Here is a 19,140-nt window from a genome sequence, read left to right on the forward strand (position 1 = left end):
GCTGGGCGTTTGTTGTTGTTGTTCTTGTTATGCGATGATGATGGTGGTAGCAGGAAAGAGGGATCGCCCAAAGGCTAGAAAGAAATATCAATGACAGTATCGAATGTATGGAGTACGGACGGGAGTAGCAGGGCAGTACAGCCAGGCACAATCCACCTTCTCTTGGTATTAAGGGTGGTGGTGGTGTCCCGGCAATTATAGAAGAGTTCGACCTCGATGTTTATCAATTGTGACAAGATGCAGGTTGCTAGCAAGGTACCTCCCGTCTTTAGGCCTGTCGTCTTTAGGCCTGTCGTCTTTAGGCCTGTAGGTAGGTGATTACTTGGCTGCAAGTACTTACCTAGCAGGGAGCGAGGGAGGCAGGCTCCTTAAGTCCTTGAGTCCTTGCAAGTCGGCCTTGCTAACTGCATACTAAAACAAGGAGGTCGACTAGGAAGTGTCGCCTGCGTTCCGGGCTCGGTGCTCTATACATACATACCTACATACTTACCAGACCTACTTACCTACATCTTCTATATATACCCTGCACAGTATACGTTGACGCACGCACTTTCACTGCCGCAAGCCTGGTGCAATGTATGCAACTGCATTGCGCAGGCGCGCATGTGACGCGCTTTCTGGCTGCATGGCTTCGGAAAGTTGTTTTTGTTGATCATCGGATCTGGCCCTCTGCCTTCTCTTTTCCCTCCCTCTCTTCCCGATTCGGCCTCTGTGTCAACAAAGGCCCCGTCCGACGCGCATACGATCCTATCAGATGCAGTGGACGCGCAGCCAGTAAGTGACCCGGCCGGAATCTGTCCAACTTAAAATTATGAGGACTTGCCTGGTGCCTGGGGGACTGATTATGAGGCCCCGCTCCCAGCAAGGAAAAACCCGGCCAGCTTATTACCTACATGCAGCCAGTTTAATGCGGCCCCCTGCAGCAACGAAAAGCAGACAGACAGTCAGTCAAGTCCAGAGCAGGCAGGCAAATCGCCGTTCCTTCATGCATTGCTACATTCATGCAGAGCCAACAGAAGAGATCTGCTGATGAGTCAAGAAACCACTGACGGCGAGTAGGATCTGTCTGGCTCCTCCTCATTGGCGGCAACAAATGAAGCATGTCTGTCACATTTGCTACCGGCCACTCCTTTGTTAGTCTCTTGTATCATCTGTCGTTGCGTATTGGCACGCGCAACTGGTATTGCTTTCACTTCTGTTCTTCTACTGCTGTGCTGCGTCTCCCAATGTCACGACTGTCAGAAGACTCTAGTGAGTGTAAGACCCCACGTGTGCCCATCTGGGCGGAGTAGTTCCTGCTTAAGATGCGTCGGTACCCATATATACCCCAAGAAGGCAACCGGCCCACGAGTTCAGCATGTTTCATCTCAGTGGCAGGGATCGTCGGTTTCAGCCATCGGGACTAGCCCGTTAACGGGCTACGTCCCAAATTCCCAAATTGTCCGTACAGTATCTGCGCGCCAGTAAAAGCCCGGAATTCTAGGTCGCGACACTGTAGAATCTAGTGGTGCGAGATGAAGAACGCGCAATCTGGGGCTTTCGATCCTGATTGGCTAATGATATTTCCGGGATACATATTGTACAGTGCTCGGTGCTCACATCGTTCCTATCACAATAGTCGACGATGCGGACCTTCACCCGCAGGCAAGCCTTTACTGCTAGCGAACAGGTGCCTCCGAATTTGGTGGGGCTGAGCCGAGTCTCGGATCATACTCTTGATAGTGAAGAGACCCGGGCTCACGGAATTCCTCCCGCAAAGGACGCCGTATAATACGCTCGCTGCCTGGTGATGGCTCGTGGGCCGGTGAAAGTGCAATACTCCCGTGTCCGTAGTTAAGGCTGGGAGACCCCGTTTCACGATACTCGAGCCGTCTTGGGCCGGCATATGCGGCATCCATCTCGCGTCTGACCGGCCTGCGGATAAAGTACTCGCCCTCGGCATCGCGCATCCTGACCAGTTCGTACGTTTCCACGTACTGGATGCGTGCCTGTGCTCTACGTATACCCGACTCTTCTGCATGCCCCTCTGCATTGGGACTACGAAGTACTCGTTCACCTCGTTCGCCTGTCAGATGACTCCGCGATGTCTGTTCGTAGGAAGCGAACCCCGAATGCAAGGCCTGACTAGCAGGACGCAGCAAGACAACAGGTCGGTGTGGTTCGTCAATAGGATGTCGGCTAGAAATCGCCTCCCTTCCCGCCACGTTGGGATCTGACCGGGCTTGTTGGTTCAGATGCGACTCCAGGCCAGCAAACAGGTCGTCACCAGGTTCTGTCTCTGTTGGCATGGGTAGAGGAGATACTTCCACAGCCCGTTTCTTCACTGTAGTCATCCCTCCGTTCTTTGGACTCTCTCTTTTCTCCTTGAGTCCTCCAGGTGCCGAGGCTAAACGTGCAGTTTCTCTGCGCTCAGCAGCCCACATTGCCCGGATAGCTTCCTCTTGACGCGACTCCTCGGCTTCTGCCTCTCCATCCCTTTCGTCGTGACTGCTGCGTCCCATCTTGGCCGCAATGTCATTGGACTTGGCATTGCTCTTCCGTTTTAAATTACCGTGGTTGGCGCCCTTTCGCTTCTCCTTTGAACTAGCTTTCCGATCACGACTTTTCCCGTGCGACTCTTGTTTGGGAGTCATGGATGGCCTAGCGCCATAATCAGGTGACGGGTTTAACGGTGCTCCCGGTTGAGGCGGGTGTGAGATAGGGATGGCCTGGTGTTCCTGATCACGCTCATATTGGGTTGAGACTTGTCTGTTTTCCGGGGCCAGACCCCTCTCATAACGACTTGACGTGTCAATGTACCCAACATCAGCCGTCACAGAGGGTGGTAATGCGACTTCGTTGCCATACCCCCTCATGGCGGGTGCCAGTGACAGTAGAGGGGTAGCCTTCAGTGCCAACCCATTCCGGGATTGTCTCACGTATCTCTTGAGGCTGGCCATACGAAAACGGCACCATAGAAATGGGAAACGCCTCGGTGATTATGGCCTCCTTTTGGGCATCCATTCCAGACAGGTTTGACAAACCACTCAAGTCGGGAACATGTATCATATCCACTGTCCAATCAAGGAAGGGCGCACCGGCACTTTGAAAGGGGCCAACGTGGATTTGTTGAAAATGGTTCGCCAATTGTGGCAGCGAGAAAGTTCTCAACTCAATTTCGGCCCCGTCATCAAGATGCAAACAGCAAGCCTTGCACTGTAGCCAGTTGGTATTGCGGACAGGCCGCATCTCTTTCTTATTCGAGAGCCCGTCAATGAACATCGCCAAAGGGGGGCTCTCAGAGAACCGTGATCTGTACCGTTTTGTCAAATGAAAGATAACGATAGAGACCCGAATGTTTCCCGGTAGGCCCCTCAAACTCGCTAAAGCCATCCAGACGTCGCGCGAGTTGAATGCCAAATAGTCGAGCTGTGCGCGAATTTTGTCTTCAGAATAGAGGCCATAATCAATATGGTTTCTTTGGTACGCAACAGTATTGTGTTCGTGCGGACCAGGAAAGTGATGCTGTTGCTGATAAGATGGTATAATAGGTGGCATATTCTGTTGGGATATTCCTGGCCGCTCGAAGGGTGTATGGTATGACGCATTATAAGATGGCGGGATCGAAAATGGTGGCTGAGATGCTGGATATTGAGGATAGTGTGGGTGTTGATGGGCTCCGAAGTCAGGTCGATATGGAGCTCCGTAACCCAGAGCACCTTGATGAGGGAACGGACGAGGTTGAGGAAAGTTATTAATCGGCGGTTGCGCTGGGTATGGTGGCTGGTAGATCCCTGGGTATGAAGTAGGCGTGCCAGTTGCAGTGGCCGTAGACTTGGACAGAGGATCCGGGTGAAACGGGGGAGTTGCAGGCCACTCAGATCTCCAATAAACAACTATGTTTCCTTGGCTTAGGGAGCTTGTATGTTTGGCGGCATAATGCTGAATGACCCCTTCGAACCCGTAAGCCTTCGAGTTGCCGTCACATCCGTTGCATAGAAACAGCTCCTTTCGACATGATTCTGTAAGCGGCTTAATCTTCACTTCGAAGAGCCATTTCATATTCTCCAAGGTCAATTTCTGAGTAAAAGGTCCCTCGGGTGGATCGTGTGTCGGGCCTTTACCAGCAGCACGAGCAGCAACTGCGTCCTTGGCCACTTCCGCATAGAACCTCTTGCGGACGTACAATAGCACATCGGCGGCAAACTTTGGGCAGCTGTCCTTCTTGACTTTGTGGCCATTATGCCAGGCATTCTTGATGGTTTCGTCGGCATATTCGGAGATCTTCGCTCGCAAAGGCGCCTGGGCATCATCCCAGTCCTTGTCGACAAGTTCTTTTGATTCACGTTGCACCCCATGACCATCGCAGCGATCTTCTGTCTTCACTTGAGAAGCGATTGGATGGGCGTTGAGTCTCCGGTCTTGTGAAGCTCGTACATCTGCATCCTCGCGTTGCGATAGCAAGCGCGGTTTCAGAAGCTCCCACGCGTTGTTATCTAGGGGCTGGATGATTTGAAGAGCAGCTTGGAATGATGGTATATGTGCCAAGACGTTGGGTAGAAGGGGAGGCTCAAGAAGTGCAGCCCTGCGTTCTATCTCCAGCCGCCGGGCCGCCTTCATCTCTTGGATCTCTTCCTGGGTCCTAGAACGGTTTGGCACAGGGCGGGAGAAAGGTTCTTGATCTGGATGGCGAGTAAGCAGTAGTCAAGGCTAGTTGGGGTTGTGCGTTTAACTCACTATGGGCCAATTGCGGTGCAGTATGTTTTGTATGCGCATCCACTGGTACTGTAGTGAACACCGGGATAGATAGACCACTTGATGGCTGGATTTTTCCATCATGTAACACCTTTTTATGCGCCCCCGAGGGTGTGCCCTCGTGACTTGTGTCAGGCGACGGTTCAACTTGCATCTGGCATAGCGTTTTCCGCATTTGCGAAACTCCTCCCGCAGATTCCCATTTCTCCCATCGACTTGAATCACCACGAAGCTCTTTGCCCCTGTCGTCGAGGCCCTTCAGCCATTCTTCTGCAGTAGCCAGGCCCATAGCTTTTACCGTGGCAAATTCTTCCTTGAGCTCCTCGACATGTTTCGTATAGAACAATTTGGTGAGCTTTACGTCACTATGACCTTGAACATTTTGAAGGGCTCCTGGAGATAATATATTTTTCTCCTCAGTGAGAAGCACAGAAGGCAGAGCGGGTATGATAAGAGAGGGTGTTGATGATAGAAGCAAGTCAATTTCCTGCACCAAGTGTTAGGTCTGAACTCTTTCAACGCCAGGCGATACACACCTTAAGAGATTTGTCAAGAAGGCAAGGGCCACATGAGCTCACTGCAAACGGCCATATAATGCTAATGCCATGTTCCCCTGGGCCAGAGCGTGTCTTGTGATTTGCAGTGACTGGGCTTGGTGGCTCACGCTTACCACAGAATTGACACTTTCTGCAGCAAGCAAGTCTCCACATCTGTAGTTCAGTGTGATTCCTCAGAGGGGCAGGCATTCTAGGCCAACATCGTCTTCTTGACGTTTGCCATATCACGTCCGGCTTCAGCTTGGGAAGGTGGCCTTTGCTCGTCACTGAAGGGCAAGTCGTATGCCCATTTACAGTGAGTGAAGGATCTAGGTAGGAGTGGAAGGTTCTGTTGGTCAACAGGAGGTTACCGAGTTCCCTGGGAGAAACAAATGTGAAGATGTGCTGCCAGATCTCTGCGGGCAATGGATATCTTTCACTTTCATGACATCCAGCTGGAGATGCTGACTGTTGCAGCAAAATGCCAGTCAGAGCTTTTTCTACCTTGGCTTTTTTAACCGGCTCCTCTGCAGTTTGAGCAAGATGTCCATCGTGAGAAGATTTTCTTTTCCTTGTTTCCGAGTTGGCTTCACTCGAGTGATTCACGATAGTAGGAGATGCAGCGCCGACAGCATCGATCATCCTGTGTTGTTCGGAGGAGCTGCGCCCTCCGACATCTGCTTCAGATGTCATCAAGATATCAGAACTAGAAGTGTCGTCTGGCTTTCCGAGGCCGCTGTTGATTTCCGTGGTCATTGGCCAATCCCCCTTTCTGCAGTGAGGAAAGCAGGGGCAACGTCTAACGACGCCTGTTCGCTGGTGCCAGCCATCCTGCGACCGCCCCTTATACCTGCCAGTGTCTGAATCCGACACGAAAGAACAGACGCGCCTGAGCTTGGCACCTGGTGGGGTGACAAGCCCCGTGATGGTAATAGCCAATGGCTATATGTGAAGCAGAAAACAAAGTGGTGGAGTAGGTTGATGAAAAATAAGTACACAACCAATATATCCTCAATGAACACTTGTCATCAAGGTTAAAGCACTGCTTTGGCTTTGTAGTCAAAGCAGGTGCGGGAAACATGCCCGGCAAGGCAAGTCACAACTCGTTGATGAAATAGTTATGCCTTTACTTGACGGACAAGAAAGTGAAGAAGAGGGAAGGGATAAGCTAGCAGGGCTAACAAGCGGATTATTGCTTCAGCACAGTGAGCATGACCACGGCTGATATAACTGTGAGTTTACATGCGCCTCTCTACTTTGGGAGATGAGCATGAGAGTGGCAAGAGGGACTGGTTGGAGAGACTTGGGATATGCATGTCAAGCACTCTGTCTCGCAGTAGAAGGCAACGCTTGGACGAGCAACAAGCTTGTGGGACGCGGGAGTAATCGCTGTTCGTCCAGGTTGAAATTCTTGGGCGAAGACAGAAACTTCCTCCCTAGTAGGTTGCTCAAATGGGTTTGGGTGGGTTTTTTTGATGGGGGTCATGAAGGATTGACCATGGACTGTCGTCTGCGTCGTTCCCCGGATGAATCGCGATGATAGCGTGGTGGTGATACTCGATTGAAATGCATGGAGTGGGATGCAAAAGTTAGATGGGCAAGTAAAGCCCATCTCCAATTGAGGGCAGAAAGTTGATCCGACTGGGCCGAATGACAGGACGGGATCCACACCAACCCAACCTTATACTTCGACCAACCTTTGTCTCTATGCACACGATGCATAAAATATGCCAATGTGCCAATGTGCCAATGTGTTAGTCGTGCCACTGTTATTGGACGACAAGTCCCCTGCCAGCTCTGGGCTAAAGATTCAATGTTACTGAGAATGCAACCGAGCCATACATCAGTGCATACTGGCAGGCTGTTGGCATACAGACATGCTTGAGAACCCTGGGCTGGGTCCAGACGACTTCCCAATCAGTCATTGCTTGTCCCTAGCCATTGTATGCCTAATACAATGAGGTTATCATCACTCGGATGCCAGTAGGCCACACTCTACGACACGATATAGAACCTATCGAATACGATTCGCCCAGCATCACTTCAATTTTGCAACCGCTTCATCTATGGCGAACTCCAATTCTCCAGGTGCTGTACAAGAGGCTTTGGCGCTCATTGGGGGCGCCAGGTTATCTCATCCATCTGGTTCATTACTCTCCTGTTTCGTTACCGAGGCACTCCGCCCAACGCTGGCCGCGGAACATGTTCTGGGGACATGCCATAATAGTTGTGACCGAGAATCCGACCTTCTTCTACTTGTCTCTGACTGGAAGTATGTCGTCGAATCGTGTACGACTTCTGCCCGGATTACATCTCCCACTCGTCTACAACACTAACATGTATGCCAGTCTCTCTGCATGGGTCTCCAGCGCCGGCACTTGACGCTTCTACCAAGACTGCCATCGCCAAGCGAGATGGGTTCAAATGCTGTCTTACGGGGAAAGCAGGCCATCTTTGGGATCCACTGGACGTTGTTTCAATACTTCCAGTCCCCTCTCGTCTGGCCGACCCCCAGGTATGTGCAATCATCTGGGACGGAGGATATCGATAAGAATTCTGTCCATTTACGCTCTCTTAGCCCCGGATCTTCAATATGCTCGGTGCTTTCTTCACTCCGCCATATCGAGACTGGTGGCTTGACTATGTCCGACAGTTCCAGAACACAAGTCCATACCATACTCATTGGCTCGCCAGAAGCTCGGCAGCCAGCGCCTTTGCCGGGGGACTTCTTCGGCTAAATAGATTGCAACCGTCGATGATCGAAGTGAGTTATACGAATGCGCGTCATGTGTCTTATATATACTGATGCACCACCAAATAGTACGAGATCGAGCCAATGTTAATTGGTACCCTGGCCAACCCCATCGAGCTCGATGGCTCTTACCCGCTGTTAGGTGATCATTCTCGATCAGGGACCGCAAAGGTTGATGCACGTTTCGTGGGAACTCACGCGCGGCTGGCCCCAAGTATTCGGTGGCTTGATGTAGCCAAATATGCATCTTCGAACAAGCGGACCGGAACAACTCTTTCGGCCACTCTGACGGACCAGCAAACAACAGACCGGCAGGTCGATCAAAGCCGCGGTCACTCCCCTATGGGGGCTTTCAGTAGCATCTGCCTCGCAACTTGGCGCATGGTACCATCGAAGGTCCGAATAGCGACTTATATACTCCTACAAAAGGTAGGGCGTCGAATCTATGGACACTCTGGCTCCTTCCTGGTCCAAAGACTACCGTTCGGGCTGTACCTGAAGTGCTTGGGTGACCCTGATGCCCTACACAACGAGTTCAATGCCTTGCGAATGGTACGCAAATACTCTCCAGTGCCTGTTCCCCGGCCCCTGGATATAGTGTCCAGGTCAAACGAGTCAAAAGATCGGCCTTATAGTGCCGACATGTGTATTCTCACGACTCGCATACCCGGCGTTCCACTTTCCGATTGCCAGGAAATGCTATCGGACGAAGACGCTGCAGAGTTTGTCGTTCAAATGCAGGACTACCTGACCCAGCTCCGAGCCATCCCCAAGACTGTGAGCCCGGAATATGCCATTTGCAATACCCTTGGTGGGCCATGCAGAGACTCTCGAATACAGGATGGAAACCCGGTAGGGCCGTTTATGGACGAGGCGAGCTTCAGCCAGTTGCTCCGCAACTCAAATGATCCAGGCCGCAGAGGGCACAATAACGTGTTTACGCATGCGGACTTGAACGCACGGAATATTCTGGTTGATACAGTAGCTAGGCCAGACGGAACCTGGGGATGGAGTGTCACGGGGATTATCGATTGGGAGTTTTCAGGCTACTATCCTGAGTATTGGGACTACACTAAATCCTTGTTTGAAGGATTTCGATATGCACAACGATGGCGAGACGCAATACATGACGTCTTTAGGGTATTTGGGGATCTCTCGAAAGAGTATGAGGTGGAGGAGAGGAGCTGGGGGAAGGAGATGGTATCTAGATGTTGTATAAATGCTATGGATCTCGCTCTAGATGCTGCTGCAGGTGCCTGTGACTTGGAGAAGCCTGGTTAATTACCTGTAGGTTATATTTATTGAAACAAGGCAGGGTTCACGTTGATGATGGCTACCAAAATAGACTCGTACCGTCTAGGAATATGGTTAACCTATCTGGCATTCAAGAGAATATCACTTGTTACGGGATCCAGACTCCCCACTTCCCGCAAGAATAGTAATCTATATGGATTGAAGCCTGTGTCGTAGCCGAGCATTACACCGGAAGGCATATAGATTTTGGGTAAGGGGGCACTGCTGTGTGATGGCGCGTAACTTCCGCACACTTGAAGAGGTGATTGGCCGATTCGAGTGGCCAGGTAGCCAACAATGCACCTAACCTGGCCTGTTTGGCGGACCTCAGCAAGGCCCCAGGCAAGCGTAGGCAGTAGGATGCCTCTCCGACGGCTAACCGCCAACCGACTTTAAATAAAAGGAGAGAAGAACGTCGATGCCTCCAAGGTTACCTACATTTGCACAACACTCACGCGGCCATTTTCCATTTTCCCATCCATACTACGTCCAACTACCGATCAAAACCAATTCACTCAAAGCAATTAGTCGAAATAGATATTTATCACTTTGCTCTTCACCAGCAAGGCCTCAACTCCCTGTGAGAATTCACCATGGACCTTCCGGTCCAAATAGTCCCTCCTACGACACCGCATACACACACGGTGGTGTTCTTGCACGGGCGGGGAGACCACGCGCAAGACTTCCTATCATCACTACATCACTCACGAGACTCACGCAACCGGACGCTGCTGGAGTCCTTCCCTTCCTTCCGCTGGGTGTTCCCACAGGCCAGGATGCGGCCGTGCGCGGCATTCCCTGGACAGCAGATGACGCAGTGGTTCGACATCTGGAACACGGCCGACTTCTCAGAGCAAGAGGATCTGCAGGCGGTCGGCCTGCGGGAGAGCGTGACGGGCTTGCGGGCCGTTCTGGAGCGCGAGGCGGCCATTTTGGGCGGTCGTTGGGAGCTCCTCGTGCTGGCCGGGATCAGCCAAGGCGCCGCAACCAGCGTGCACACGCTCCTGAATCTAAACCTTGACCTGTCTCCGTCGACGGCTCAAACTGGAACGCGTCGTCTGGGTGCTTTCCTCGGGTTCTCATGTCGGATGCCCTTTCCTGGGAGGTCGCTGGCGGACACTAGGAAGGCGCTAGACTTGGACGACGCCCCTGATCACGATGAGGTCCTTCGCAATACCCCTATATTGCTCGAGCACTGCGTTGATGATCCTATCGTACTGGTGGGAGGCGGCCGGAACTTGCGAGACACACTGCAGAAATTCGGAGCCCAGGTTGCATGGAGAGAATACCCCCAGGGGGCCATTGGTTTAACTCGCCGGCCGGGATAGACGATGCTATAGAGTTCCTCGGTGCTGTTCTTCCCACGCCAAAGCCGGCCATGAATTTCCTGGCACATCCAACGTCCAATGAGATGGACTTGTCTTGATGGGATCAAGCAGAGAGGCCTGCTGGAGTGACCAACGACTCCTACACTATGTACCTAGGCGTGTTCTTGGCATCTTAGGAAAATACTGGCTTGGTCAGATTTTGAAGCATCTCGCTGACTAGTACACTGAAGCAATGAACCGAGAATGGCTTTATATATATCTGAATCCATGATATATCTGTACTTAATGAAAAGGCTGCGGATTTGGAAAGGGGCGGAAGTTGCTCCCTTTTCACATGTTAACAAAGGGAAACAGCAAATCAAGTATGCATCCGGGACCCTTTCTTATGCATAAATAAATCAAATAAATCATGCACACTTAATGAACGGGCGATAGTCCATCACGTGCTAATCTAAGATCGGAAAAAGCTGGTAACATTTTCCCCTGCAGGAACAAGAAAAGGTTCCGCGACAGAAGGCAAGGCAAGGCAAAAGCAAAGCCCGCCGGACGTAGCCAAACCGAATTTCCAACGCAGCAATGCGTTCCTGAATCTCTTGGGCATTTCCCAACATGACCTATGAGCAAGGCATATATACACTCGGTGCCTAGGTAGGTAGGCATCCATTGAGCCGAACAAACATGACACACACACACACGCATTGATTCGAGGTATTGATTGATTGATTGATTGGTTGGTTGGTTGGTTGTTTGGTGGCCTCCTTTCCAACCCAACCCAACCAACCCAATGGTAGGTAATTTGGCCATAAACCTATAGCCTGCTGGGCTAAGAACGAGGTCGTCAATTTCGAGCGCGTTGCCAGGTGCTACCCAAAAGCAGAGGGCCAGCAGAGGGCCAAATGACCCCTCCCCCGCCTTAACCCGCTAATTTGGACTTTCGAAATTGTACCATGATAATCTCCTCGGGCGGCCCTCTCTCTATGCGATTTCTTCTACTGTTTTGAAACCCTTATATTGGTCGATTCGTCACGCTCGCAATTTGGTCTTCTGCATCCGATATTATCTCCTTACGTTCTGCCGTCGCTGCTCGCCTTCCATTTTGTGCCGCGTTCACACAAGAGAAACAAACATGGCTGCCTTCACAAAGGTCTTCTCGCTCGAGGGCAAGGGCTTGAAGCTCGACACTGCCGACGACTTGGAGGCGCACATCGCCGACCTCAAGTCCATGGACCATGTCGAGGAGGTGAAGATGCTCGGCAACACCCTCGGCATCGGCGCTTGCAAGCGCCTGGGCGAGGTCCTTGCCACCAAGAAGTCGCTCCAGGTAAGATCAGGCCAATGCACACTTCCCGCGCCCCTCGCTTAGGCACAGCCAATGCTGACGTCTCCCTTTTCATCTCGCTACTAGTCTGCGAACCTTGCCGACATCTTCACAGGCCGACTCTTGAACGAGATTCCCGAGGCTTTGTCTTATCTCCTCACATCCATCCTCAACCTGCCGAACCTCCGAACCATCAACCTGAACGACAACGCCTTCGGAGTCAACACTGTCGCTCCCCTCGTCCCGTTCCTGTCGAGCCACGTACCTCTGCAACACCTTTACCTCAACAACAACGGCCTGGGTCCTCAGGCTGGTATCATCGTGGCCGACGCGCTGTCCGAGCTCCATGGCAAGAAGGAGGCAGCCCGCAAGGAGGGCAAGGACGTTCCCGACCTCGAGACTGTTATTTGCGGTCGCAACCGTCTGGAGAATGGCAGCATGCTCGCCTGGGCAAAGACCTTCAGCCTCCACAACAAGGTGAAGGAGATCAAGATGGTCCAGAATGGCATCCGTCAAGAAGGCATCTCCCACCTCCTGAGCGAAGGTCTCAACCACACCAGTGTGCTGAACGTTCTTGATCTCCAGGACAACACCTTCACCTTGAAAGGCGCCAAGGCCTTGTCTAGGGTTGTCTCGAAATGGTCGGAGATCCAGGAACTCGGGATTGGCGACTCCCTGCTGGGCGCCAAGGGCGCCGTGCTGCTCGGAAAGGCCCTCGCGCTTGGCAAGAACCCCAAGCTCGAGATCTTGCGCCTACAGTACAACGATATCACGGCACCCGGCGTCAAGGCATTTGCCGAGGCTGCCAAGGACGGTCTTCCCGCCCTCAAGAAGATCGAGCTGAACGGCAACAAGTTTGAAGAAGAGGACGAATCGGTGGCTGCCCTGAAAGAACTTCTTGAGGAGCGCAAGGAGAAGCTCGGCGGTGACGTCGTGGATGAGGACGCCTGGGGTCTCGACAGCCTGAGCGACCTCGAGGAGCTCGACTCGGAGGAGGAAGAAGAGGAGGAAGAGGAAGAGGAGGAGGAAGTCGAGCCCGAGGAGAGAGCCGAGAAACTGGTCAAGGAGGCTGAGGAAGCCCAGGAGGAACCCACTGTCCAACTCAAGGACAAGGATGTCGATGCCCTGGCGGCCAAGCTGGAGAAGACGAACATCTGAACGTGATTTTGAGGCGTAAGACTAGGGCGCGGATGGGATATATGATGACGAAACATAGAGACCACGATCGATACCCTGGACAGCCACACTGGAGTGGTCTGGAAAGTAGAAGTTAATGAAAGAACAACTCAACGTACTGGCAAAGCAATCGGCAAAAACGTGACTCGTTCCAGCTAATTCAGAATTGGCGATGGTTCCCATATACTAGTGTAAGTAAACGAGTCGCATGGTCCCTCGCTGGCTATGTACAGATGCGCTCTACGGACTTCACCCGACGTCTATCCTCCCCACCCTCACACCACATACCTACACACACATGCTCCCGTATCGACACAGAGACAGGTGAGTTCCCTCCTATATCTAGTTGTACATTCGCAAGGGGGAACAGAAGGACAACAAACAGAAGTTTCAACGAGGTTGAGAGGTGCGAGCCTACATCTCAGGGGGCATGGGTACTTTTTGCCTTCGTGTTGCTCATACTCCGCCCCCCGATCGAGTGGCTCGCGGTGGGAGATTTATCGACGCTTTTTCTCTTTTACATGAATACAAGAGGAAGAAACAGCAGCAATACACAAGATTGTACAGTCCTCCTCTTTCTTTTTCCTTAAAATTATAGCACCTCGCCAATGATCTTGGCGGCTTCGCGGTAGGTCTGGAGCAGCTTTTCGCACTTTTCGCGCTCCTTTTTGACGGCGTCGTCCTCGTACAAGAGTTCTTCAAAGAGTGCCTCCTTGTAGAGCTCACTGACGAGACGGTTTTGCACCACATCCTTGCTGTGATTGACGAGGAGGTGCATGACCGCCTTGGGTACCTGGTCCGCAATAGATTCGCGTACAATGTTGAAGTAAGACGAGATCAGCGCCCGAATGAGCTCCGTCTCCATGGCTTCACGGTCTGTCAAGGCAGGCTCAGTGTTTTCGCTCTGCGAAACAGTTAGCAAATTGAACTAGTCATCCAGTTTTCTCTCTCTCTCTCTCTTCAACTTACAAAAGGGGTGACGGCACCGAACTCTCCAGTTATAGGGGTTTCGGGTTCCCGGATCAGAGATGAAGATAGAGCAGGCCTGTGCTTCTCCTCGCGACTTCGAATGCTCTGGCTGAAGCTAGGTTCAACTGACTGACTAACGTGGCGCGGCAGAGAGGAGGGAGCCCCGGCACCGCCGGGCGGCGAGGCGCCATCCTTGCCAAAGAAGTACGTCAGGAAGGTATCTCGTGCACCGCCAGGGCCAGGCCTGGATGGTGATGCGGATCTACCGTTCACCGCGGCTGTCAGGCTTCCAGTACCGTTCTCACGAACAGCGGGTGACATGCTGCGGGAACCCTTGGCAATCTGTTTCCTGGCAGGGCCAGCTTCGCCTTTTTCAGTGCCTGCGTCCTCGTTATCATCAGGCGTCTCAGCACCGTTGGCCTCGCCTAGCTCCTTCATCCGTCGACGTTCACGTCTCTCACGCTCCTCCTGAATTAGTCTTTTCCTTTCCTTGTCTTGCTTGTTGCTTACAACGTGGCTCATCGCAGCAGCAGCGCCCAGGAAATTCGGATGGTTAGTGTTGATATAGGCGCGTTGGATAGATATCAGCGACTCCACGTATGAGGAGGCGGGGCCCAGTCTTTCCCTGAGCAGATCTGACACCACCTCGATCAGCTTAGCTTGTAATCTTGGGTAACGCGATAGCTCAGTGGAACCGCAAGTGTGACAAATCTTAATCAGTTCCTCATATACGAGCTCAACACATCGCTGGGAAGGTATCTCCAGGAGCTTGATTTGGGGCTTGACAAGCAGATCAAATGCCATTTCTGGGACAAACAGACTGGGCCTAGGCCCGGTCGAGTTGCGGATGGCGGTCCGAATATCCAAGGCGGAAAGGTTCGAGGTAGGGTCAATGGTTTCCAGCGCGCTTCCAAATACGGAGTTGAAAATGTAGTAAATCCGAGCACCGCCAGACAGCTCCTTGGTGGAGATCTCAGTAGAGGTACCGTCGATAGAGGAGATGAAACCCGAAGCGAATTTGGTCATGAGTTGAAGAATCATGGAGCCACGATGCTCCTTGCCACTGAAATGCATGTCGCCATAGCTGGCTAGTTCTTGTTGGGTTTGTCCCATCAGTGTGTTAAGCCGCGCCTTGATATCTGGGAGTCGTTCCCGGATATGGGTCATCAAGGTCTGGTTCAAGGTCTTGGCGAGGAAATGGGTGCCACATCGAGTTGCGATGTTCCGGTAAGCGGGGTGATGGCGGAAGAACTCGTTCTCTGCTTTGAGGGCCTCCTCCATTGGCTTGTTGCCTTGGATGTCGTGTTGCGATCGGTTGACGACACCAATGAATCCAAGCTTTAAGGGGTAGACCCGGCCCGACAGAATGTCCAGGGCGTTGGTGCCATGATCCATTAAGTCCACCTTGGTCAGCACCCCGACGGTCCTTCGACCAAGAGGGTCGACGTGCCGCGCAAGCTTCAGGGCTTCCGAGTTGACAATATCCACATTTGCTGGAGACACCGCCAGGATGATACTGTTTGGTTTAGCAATAAACTCCGAGATAAGAGTTCTGGTCTGCTTCTCTATATCCGCAGGCTGGTCCCCAATAGGAACTTTGGTCAAGCCCGGCAAATCAACCAACGTCAAGTTCAAGACATAGGGAGAATAGACCTTGAGGTTGATGGGCTGTCTGTTGATTCCCTTGTTGTTACCAGCCACCCGCGAGGTCTCGCTTTCGATTTCGCGCTTGACATCACCGAAGTCTGTGAACCTCCGGCCCGGGATATGGTGGAACTCAGCCCACTCGGATCGTCTAGCTGCGGATGCGTTTCGATAAGCGGCGTTTGTGTCGGGCTCGGACTCATCCTCGTCGACGTTGATGAGCTGGAGAATGAGTGGTCGGCGTGTGACGATACCACTTCCTCTTGGCAGGAAATCACGACCGACAATATTCTCCAAGACGGAGGATTTTCCAGCGGACTGGGAGCCGACGACGACAATTTGGGGCAGATCGAGACTATCGGAGCCAATTGTGTTGAAGACCAAGTCTTGGAGCTGGTTCACAACCCTCAGCAGGTCGTCTCCTAGTGAGGCCATGGTTTTTGGCGATGACGCAGCTTGGCTGCTGTGGGTATGCAGGCGATGAGGCTGCTGGGCGAGAGGAGGACGGGAGTCTCGTTCTCGACAGGTAGATCGGGATCTGTTGGCAGTCGAGTGCGGCGCAACAGAAGCGAACGGGCCGTCTCACGTAGTCGATGGTGATGTAGGTGTTGGATATTGCATGCAGCTCAGGTCACTGGTACGTAAACGGGGCCTTGCCAATGTTTTTGCCGATAGGTGCAGTTCCCGTAGTCACCCGTTAAAGTTGCCGCGAGAGGTTCGGCCTGGTTGTTCCGCCACCGCACAAGCTCTTCAGCGATAAGAGGGAAGAAGAAGCTGAGGTCGAGGGGGGCTCACTCGGCAGGCGAAGAAGCAACGACGGGAGAAAAAAAGGACAAACAAAGGCAATGCGGTCAAAATGTGGTGGGAGAGGTACTTAGCCCGGGGTTGGAAGGGGAGGAGGTCAAAATCTTGAGGAAAATCGACAACACAGCATTGATCCGAGCCCATGTCGAAAAATTGCCCAGTTTATGCGCCTGTGGTCGGGTTTACTGCAGGATGGCCTACCTTCGACCTTGCCAGCTAGCTGTACCTACATATCTTGCCATACTGGAAGTATACTAGGTGGCTATTGCGTGCAAAAGTACATGGCCGTGGCCGACATGCCCAAACACCACCCGCCAAATGATCCATTGCGTGGATGCAGGTATTCGATTGGTAGCTGGTATCCACACCCCCTTAGCCCCCGCAAGCATTGCAATTGCTTCAATGCGTGCCCGACCGACTATCGCCGGCCTTTTTCAATCTCAGCCGCATCGTCCAGACTGGAGGGCACTGATCAGGCAGGCATATTCGGGGATTTCGACTCCCCCAGCCTCCAGCCTCCATCCTCCAGCCTCCAACCTCCAGGCCTCGAAAGATGGGACGAGTGCAACCATCCTAGTCGGTCAGGTAGGCAGGCATTTGGCATAGCATAACTACTTCTACTTACCTTGTAGTTGACAGCGAATGTACCTACCTACCTACCTAGTCCATTTCATCTCACAAGCTTCGCTCAGCCCCAAGCAAGATCCTGACGGGCAACTAGCAAAATGAGTATAGTATAGCACTCACGCACCGGAGGTCGACAGTATATCTCCCGGCGTTGCTCTTGATGTCATGGCCATAATTGCATACCTAATGTGTGTGTTTTGGTCGCTATATATATACCTACACAAGTATATAGGTACGTAGGTATTCACGAGGACCAACAACCATCCATGCCGTCCAAGAATATATTCCAACAATAAGTATCGCAACCCCGAGCCCTCCTCCTGGAACGCATTGGCTGTACCTTGACCCGATGCGGTCGGTGGCCTTTCATTCGAAATGAATCCGCTCATCCCTTTCTCTTAGAAAGTGGTTAAAATAGATGGTAGATGGTAGAAATAGTCACGAGTCTTCTCTCCCTGCCGCCCATTGCGCAGCATGCATCCCAGCCATTAGCCTCCCCGGACATGATTAAGAACCTGCCGCAGTCTTCGCAATGCCGGCATCTCGGGAGGACCGGCTGCGTCGGGTTCCCGTGCCGATGCCTCCTCCACCTCCTGCCGGGCCTCGTCAACTAGTGAACCGAGATCTCCCCATACCTCACCCGTATAATCTGATAAGACGTGCTGCCACTGATCGACCCAAAGATCTCTGGCCTCAATGGGGTCTGTGACCCCCATGTGGTTAGGTAGCTCGTTATAGCCCCACCGAGGACTGCTGTCAGTGACGAAGTTGGGGAAGAAATTCAGAATGTTCCAGTCGATGGCATGCTGCCTTGGTTTCTTGGAGTCTCCGTCCTGAAACAGAGCTCTTTTCAACGCTGCTGCTTCTTCCGGAGACAGAGCAACACCTGCGTCGTCCAGCTCGGCAACCGAGTGGTAGTCGGCGCTGTCCAGAAGCTTTACTACGTCCATGCCATCTCTCTGGGCATGCTCCGCTATGGAGGTTGTTTCAAACATAGAAGGGTTGTTGCTCAACCTATCTTCTACACTGCTTTGGTGGTGAGTCGGAGGGACTGCCGATAGTTGCGTATTTTCCCCGTCTAGGAACGCAGAAAAGGCAGCTTCTTGTGATGCAACATGCGCTTCCACATGTGCCGACTTGAACGATGCGCCAGGTTTCGCATGGTCTGCTGGTGATACCATCCTCGATGTTGCAACATCTGGAGGGATGGTGCTCTGGTTCGAGCGTCCGGCCTTGCCTGCGGGAGACATGCTGCTCAGATCACTTGGACCGGACGGGTTCCGAGCCACATCTCTTGTTAAAGCGACAGCAGAATCCAGTATTCGTGTCGCGATTGGGTTATCTGAAGATGGCCCGTTATTCCCGTGACTTTTCTCCTGTGGTCGAGGCGTTGCTTCAATCGCCTTGCCTTTCCCCTTTTGAGTCGGAACCCATATCTCCATACTCCTTTGCAGATCCAGCCTTCCCAGGGTCCATAGTGATACAAGTCCGCGATCAGGAATTTTGATGTGCTGATAGCTTACTTGGGACGAGACAGTTCCGTTGCACTTATAAAGCGTTGCAAGCTGGGGGAGCATGTGACGATGAGGTGTCTAGCAAGGTCAAAGAAACTCTGGGTATAAAACAATACCACACTGGCGCTCCTACCTTTCTCGACAGCAATTGTACTTTGTAATCTGTGTCTCCAGCCGTCAAAAAGCATGGCCGAGCAAAGTGTTGGTTCATGTTGGAGACGCACCTGCTCGGCAATACCTCTTTGCTTATATAATCACATGACAGGCACATCATAACCTCGGGCTGGGTTTGAGGATATGATGCTACGAACCTACGATCTCTATTGGCCGTGCCACGTAAGAGTGCTCTCGAGTCTATAACGAGGCCGGCAGTAGTATAGCAAAGTAATGTAAGAAGATACTTTGTTTTAATGCTGGACTATTCTACTTCATGGGCGACCTACAT

General features: G+C 52.3%; 6 protein-coding genes across 6 annotated transcripts; 3 read left to right on the forward strand and 3 right to left on the reverse strand.

The window, feature by feature from the left end:
- Window positions 1–1,658: 1,658 nt before the first annotated feature.
- PG997_004490 (uncharacterized protein) lies at window positions 1,659–6,026 on the reverse strand (the record flags this gene model as incomplete). The annotated part of the gene is made up of 4 exons (XM_066808805.1): window positions 1,659–2,717; window positions 2,848–4,621; window positions 4,875–5,221; window positions 5,271–6,026. 4 exons carry the CDS (start codon window positions 6,024–6,026, stop codon window positions 1,659–1,661), a joined length of 3,936 nt encoding a protein of 1,311 aa, XP_066672423.1.
- Window positions 6,027–7,863: 1,837 nt separating this feature from the next.
- PG997_004491 (uncharacterized protein) lies at window positions 7,864–9,303 on the forward strand (the record flags this gene model as incomplete). Its single annotated transcript, XM_066808806.1, has 2 exons — window positions 7,864–8,034; window positions 8,092–9,303. 2 exons carry the CDS (start codon window positions 7,864–7,866, stop codon window positions 9,301–9,303), a joined length of 1,383 nt encoding a protein of 460 aa, XP_066672424.1.
- A 605-nt stretch (window positions 9,304–9,908) lies between these two features.
- Window positions 9,909–10,643, forward strand: PG997_004492 (acyl-protein thioesterase; the record flags this gene model as incomplete). The annotated part of the gene is made up of 1 exon (XM_066808807.1): window positions 9,909–10,643. The coding sequence occupies one exon, from the start codon at window positions 9,909–9,911 to the stop codon at window positions 10,641–10,643; it is 735 nt and encodes a 244-aa protein (XP_066672425.1).
- Window positions 10,644–11,769: 1,126 nt separating this feature from the next.
- On the forward strand, window positions 11,770–13,119 carry PG997_004493 (RNI-like protein; the record flags this gene model as incomplete). Its single annotated transcript, XM_066808808.1, has 2 exons — window positions 11,770–11,964; window positions 12,049–13,119. The coding sequence occupies 2 exons, from the start codon at window positions 11,770–11,772 to the stop codon at window positions 13,117–13,119; spliced, it is 1,266 nt and encodes a 421-aa protein (XP_066672426.1).
- A 610-nt stretch (window positions 13,120–13,729) lies between these two features.
- Window positions 13,730–16,185, reverse strand: PG997_004494 (dynamin central region; the record flags this gene model as incomplete). Its single annotated transcript, XM_066808809.1, has 2 exons — window positions 13,730–14,041; window positions 14,107–16,185. 2 exons carry the CDS (start codon window positions 16,183–16,185, stop codon window positions 13,730–13,732), a joined length of 2,391 nt encoding a protein of 796 aa, XP_066672427.1.
- Window positions 16,186–17,669: 1,484 nt separating this feature from the next.
- Window positions 17,670–18,758, reverse strand: PG997_004495 (uncharacterized protein; the record flags this gene model as incomplete). Its single annotated transcript, XM_066808810.1, has 1 exon — window positions 17,670–18,758. The coding sequence occupies one exon, from the start codon at window positions 18,756–18,758 to the stop codon at window positions 17,670–17,672; it is 1,089 nt and encodes a 362-aa protein (XP_066672428.1).
- Window positions 18,759–19,140: the final 382 nt, after the last annotated feature.

This window comes from Apiospora hydei (assembly GCF_038363865.1).
Source record: "Apiospora hydei strain CBS 114990 chromosome Unknown utg000004l_segment0_segment0, whole genome shotgun sequence".
Classification (NCBI taxonomy): Eukaryota; Fungi; Ascomycota; class Sordariomycetes; order Amphisphaeriales; family Apiosporaceae; genus Apiospora; species Apiospora hydei.